Here is a 5,304-nt window from a genome sequence, read left to right on the forward strand (position 1 = left end):
TATACACACAGAAGCACAATGGCTGACATTCTCTTTCTGCTGAGAGGGATTATAAAGATGGCTACATGTCGCCAATATTATGCCTGCAGTGCAGCTGTTGTATAGGATCAAGCTAAGTGTGTGTGTGTGTGTGTTCACATATCCCGTCTTCCGTGACCTTGTGTGTGCGAGAAACACGGAGGAAGAGAGAAGTGTGACATGATAAGAATCGATCTTTCACTGTTGCTGACCACAGGCACCGGGCGCCATCATCCTGTTACCCTCAGTATAAATGGCTCATAAACTTTCTCACTTTCTCATTTTCTCACATGAGTTAACACATGACAATGCATGTCAGTCAAACGGCCTGCGCAGCGAGCTGTGGAGTCGCCACCTGTGATCCAAATGCAAACCAAGAGATGGCCCGAGCACCAGAATGAAGATTACCGACTGGAACATCGCAAAACATCTGACAGCAGGCGACAGCTTTAAAAATTGGAGAATAGGAAATATCCCGAAAGGAATTTTAAAATAAAAAAATAAATAAATGGGATCAGCTGGGGGGAAAAATGTGAAGGAAAGGGGAGAATTTCATTTTAAGTAATTGGTCTCAAAGGGAAGGTGTTGTTTCAGAAACAGGGATTAAAGGCACAGTCTGTGTGGTAAAAACTTGTTCTTTCACAACTTTGAATTTTAAGGTACAGTACACACATCTACTGCTTCTCGTTTTGATCAAAAGGCTTGATTAAGCAGCTCTGTTCCTTTTCCTTGTTATTCTGAAAGTTGTCTTGTATAAAAGTGGTCCATGTTGTAAAAAAAGGTTTGGGAACATTGTTGTACCGTAAACCAGGGGTAGACATAAGGATAGTTTCTCACTTAAACATTTCAGACTAGGTTACTACATTGTAAGTACAATAACGATAAGAAACACATCTATTAATATTGTACTGTATTACTGCAATATAAATATTCACCACTGTCAAAGGGAGACTTATCATAAAGTGTAATACAGTACACTATTTATTAATGACAAATAAACATTCATAAATACCAAAAGTTAGTCTGTAATGTGAAAAATCATTTTTAAAACTTAATGTTGATAACATTTGAAATTATTGTTCAAACATGTAACTACTATCAGCAATGTTGATGTATCAAAAAACTAAAAACATGTCATGTTAACTTACCAAATAATCCAACCCAATCTAAAATAGTGTACAGTTTTACACTGTACAATTGGGATCCCTTTAATATGTGTGGATATTTATACAGTACATTATTGTATGTTAAAATATGCATTTCCTAATCATTATTGTGCTTACAATAAACAGTAAACTAGTCTGAAATGTTTAATACCCAAACAGATTTGGCTCAATATTATAAAAAATAAAAAACCAGACAGTTTAGTATCCCTTTTTTATCTTAATTAATGCATAATAAACACTTATTAATAATTTTTAAAGTGTTTACAGATGAATTAATAACCTATCTATAAACTCTTTAAAAGCCATCTATAAGGGGAGCCTTATTGTAAACTGGTACCCTATTTTACAAAAAACAAAACAAAACATTACATTACAAGTGTTTGAACATGTTTAAATGGTTAAATGTGTACATCTTACCAAAACTGGGGATTTGTGTTAAAGGATGTTGAACAAAGACTTGTGACCCCTTGATAGCCCCTTACTCAAAAAAATCCTAGATCCGCCACTGATGCAAGTGCAATTGTCATCTGTTAATCATCGTATTAATCATTATCATATAAACACTACAATTAATTGTGGTATTTTGTTTTGCTAGTAAACAAAAAAAAATACATAAGTGTATTTAGCTCACATACATTCAGTTCTTGGTCATTGAATGCCATTATATTTTGTATGGTTGTTTCATTATAACCATTTGGACCAACACAGAAACTCTGTAAAAGGATTTTTACGGTGATGTGTCTCACTCTGCGCGTGTGTGTTCTCCCCCTCAGGAAAATGGCATCGAGGCCGTCTTCACTCCTCATCCTTGCCCTGCCTGGACCCTCCCTTGGGACAGTTTACCAGAAGCAATCAACCCCACTGAAGGTAATGTCAGATGTTACCTTGTGGCTCTTTTTATTTTCTCTCTGCTCATTTTTCCATTGCCGTTCTGCCCCCAAAACCCCTCTTGTTAGTGCTTTGTTGGCCCGTCAGTTTATTCCTTTTAAAACAGTTTTTTCCCTTTTATATTCATCCAAATTTCCTCCTCACGTTTGTTATAATTCTGCCACATAATTATCTGCATAACCCTTCCAGTTCTCCAAACCCTCCTGTCTTTATAACTACGTGAGTTTGAAATGTTCAGAGTGAAAGTGTTTATGGAGAGAGAGACCAGCAGAAACTGTAGCTGTATTTCTGCATGAATTCTTACCCTACTTTTCTGTTTTGGTTAGTTCATTTTTTATTTTTTTATTTTTTGACAACAGAAGCACTCTGAAGCTGCATACAAAATTAATGTGTCGTTCTCATTCTTTAGTTTACTGATTGAGTTCTGTTGCTAATAGGCAGCTAAAGGAATTGTTGCCCCAAATGGCACCAGTGGAGCAGAAGAAAGAAACCTGTTCCTTCTGCATGGATTTTTTTTTACATATTAATAAGACAAATTAGATGTGTTTTTTGTGGTGATGCTAATTAGTGTAAATGAGTGTAATAAAGAATGCTCAGTATATTCAGGTCTTTTCTCCCAGGATGCACACAGCAGCAGCCTTCACACTGATTTAGATGTATTTTTTTAAAAAAATGACTCAGAAGATTTTTTTCCTCTTTTTTGTTTTTTTAGAGCTAAATAGTGTAGGTAACCATTGTTTGGCATCATTTTTAAGAAGCACGCAATTAATATTACTTCTTCTATACTTCTTGATTAGTGTCACAACTGTTTTTGATTTTTGCTCACAGGTCCTTCTGCTTTCTTTTCCACTTTGAAATAATACAGTCAGATTTTCCAGTTGCTCTCATATTTCTTTTCTTATTTGAAGTCGTCAGCTGACACAAAAACACGCAGCTTGCAGTTAATTTTATAACTTTGCACCAGATGACTGTAGATTCTCACAATTTGGCTAATTGGAAATCACAAGTCGTCCTCATTTATTTCAGTAATTACAGACTTTCTATTGTGCACCGGTGCTCAGAGGGGTATTCAGTATTCAGTTGCTGCATTGAAATTCTACTTAGTGGTTTTTGTTTTCTGTCTGAAGAAACTCCTTTTGATTGCTCTTAGGACCAAATAACAAAATCAAGTTGCTATGATTCAATAGGATATTTAATTTGCCCTAAATGATAATTATTTGATGCAAATGCACTTTATTCAAGTGTTTTTGTTCTTCTTGTTCTGAATTATATTCATCTTTTTCCTTTGACTTATCATGGAATTAAAAATGTATTTTCATTGCTTATTTTCTTCATTTATCAGTGAATGCTAAAAAAAGGAAACATAAAAAAGTTTTTCCCAGCGTACCATAACTCTAACTTTGTGTTTTATTATTACCTCCGCCAAGGGCGAGGTAATGTTTTTGGTCGCGTATGTCTGTCTGTCTTTCTGTCGTTCTGTCTGTGGACAACATTACTCAAAAACTTGTGGACGGATTGTCATGACATTTTTACCACATGTGGGTACTGGGCCAAGGAACACATCTTTAAATTTTGGTGATGTTCCGGATCACGATGCGGATACAGGAAATTTTTTTCTTTTAACACTCTGAGATCGGCAAAGCTGTGATGCTTTCACAGGGCTTCTGTGAAAAACAGTGAGCTGGATTGGACAGCACAGACTTCAAACTTCATAAAAGTAATGTTAAAACCAGATTTAATGATGAATAATTTTTGCCATAATATGCACATTTACAGAACGTTTTGTGACCAGAAAGTGCGTGACTGCACCATGAAACCTATTTTTCCCATTTCCTCAAACACACCACATTTCCGAAACAACCAATCAAAACAGTTTCTCGCTACTAGGTTTGTAAACAGAGAGCTGCTGGGCCTCAAAGTTTGGAGACGGGGGAGCCAGGAAACACTTAATAAAGAGAGTGAAACCATTACAAACTCATACAAGGGGATAAAACAGACGTTTTACACGGTGAAATGTGACTCATGAAAACTTAGGAGCTTAGTTCGACACCAGTTTGACAATGAATAACATCGGGTGACGAGTCTGATTTTTTTTCACATTGGACTCCACCGAGAAGAAATTCCGTGCATACTGCTTAAATCTACGCCACGTCAGAACTTCATCGGCAAATGTGTTTCCATCTCTGCTTTTGCGCATTAACTCTTACAGGATGGGGGAAATTGGTCTTGGCGGAGGTTTGCACTCTCCGAGTGTTTCTTGTTCTGCGTTTTTTGTCTGTTAGTGTTTTAACTTAAAACACTTAACACTTTTAAATTTGGCATTCACTTTATTTATTTGCTCAGACTTTTAAGTTAGTGAGATAATATCAGTTCTTTTTTAATCTCAAACTTTTTATATGTTTTCTTACCTTAATAATTACTTAGACACAATTACTTTTATCTGGACAAAACAAGCAAATGCGTACAATTACTGCAGCATTTTTGTCAACACTCTGGAAGATAAACTGAACACTTCTGTACTTTTCGAGTGGCAGGTAAGTAACTGTTGTGTATATAAAGAGGAATACTGCAAAAAGGACCTTTTCCCCTTGAATCCTTTAGCGTGGGCTTTACCTTCTTTTCAGTCTAACAGCCTTCATGGGGAAATTAAAGCATTTACACTTATGTGTGCATAACTACAGTATTTCCATGTTTTCTTTTCTTGGTTAAATAATAATGTTTAGTTTATGAGTGTGTGGGTAGTTTGACATTTCCATTTGTCCTAATGCACGACACTGATTTTATAAACATGGCAGGAATGACTACAGTGCAAAAACAGAGGATTTGTGTTGATTCTATTAATGTTTTCTTACGTTCATCTTGGGGTGCATCAAAAAATGTTCATTGAAATGTTGACCGATATTTAGAAATTTAGAGTACCAGTGACAGTGAGCGTACAAAGTAACTAAAATAAGGTGGAGTGTGTGTGTGTGTGTGTGTGTGTGTGTGTGTGGGGGGGGGTGTTGGTGTTTTATCTCGGGTAGAGTGGATAACGGTGGAGAGGGGTGTGGTGTGAATGTTACTGTGTTGAATGTGAACTTAGGATTTTCACAATTTCACCTTGACTCAGGGAATATTCTTAAACATGGAATCTGATGCAGTGATTGGTCCTCATCTGGGGTCGGATTTATAAAACTGGCGTACGCACAATTTGAGCCCAGAAACTTGCGTATGCCACTTTTTACGCCAAGGT

The 5,304-nt window shown here is 36.3% G+C and overlaps 1 protein-coding gene across 2 annotated transcripts in view; it reads left to right on the plus strand.

Annotated features, from left to right (window-relative positions):
* Window positions 1-5,304, plus strand: part of gstcd (glutathione S-transferase, C-terminal domain containing) — a 62,747-nt gene that overhangs the window by 9,717 nt on the left and 47,726 nt on the right. For both annotated transcript variants that reach the window (XM_014007741.1, XM_014007742.1), the window contains one exon: window positions 1,958-2,051. In XM_014007741.1, the coding sequence (XP_013863195.1) occupies window positions 1,958-2,051 (94 nt within the window). The remainder of the gene's footprint in view (window positions 1-1,957; window positions 2,052-5,304) is intronic.

The sequence above is a fragment of the Austrofundulus limnaeus genome, unplaced genomic scaffold (genome assembly GCF_001266775.1).
Source record: "Austrofundulus limnaeus strain Quisiro unplaced genomic scaffold, Austrofundulus_limnaeus-1.0 Scaffold44, whole genome shotgun sequence".
NCBI lineage: Eukaryota > Metazoa > Chordata > Actinopteri > Cyprinodontiformes > Rivulidae > Austrofundulus > Austrofundulus limnaeus.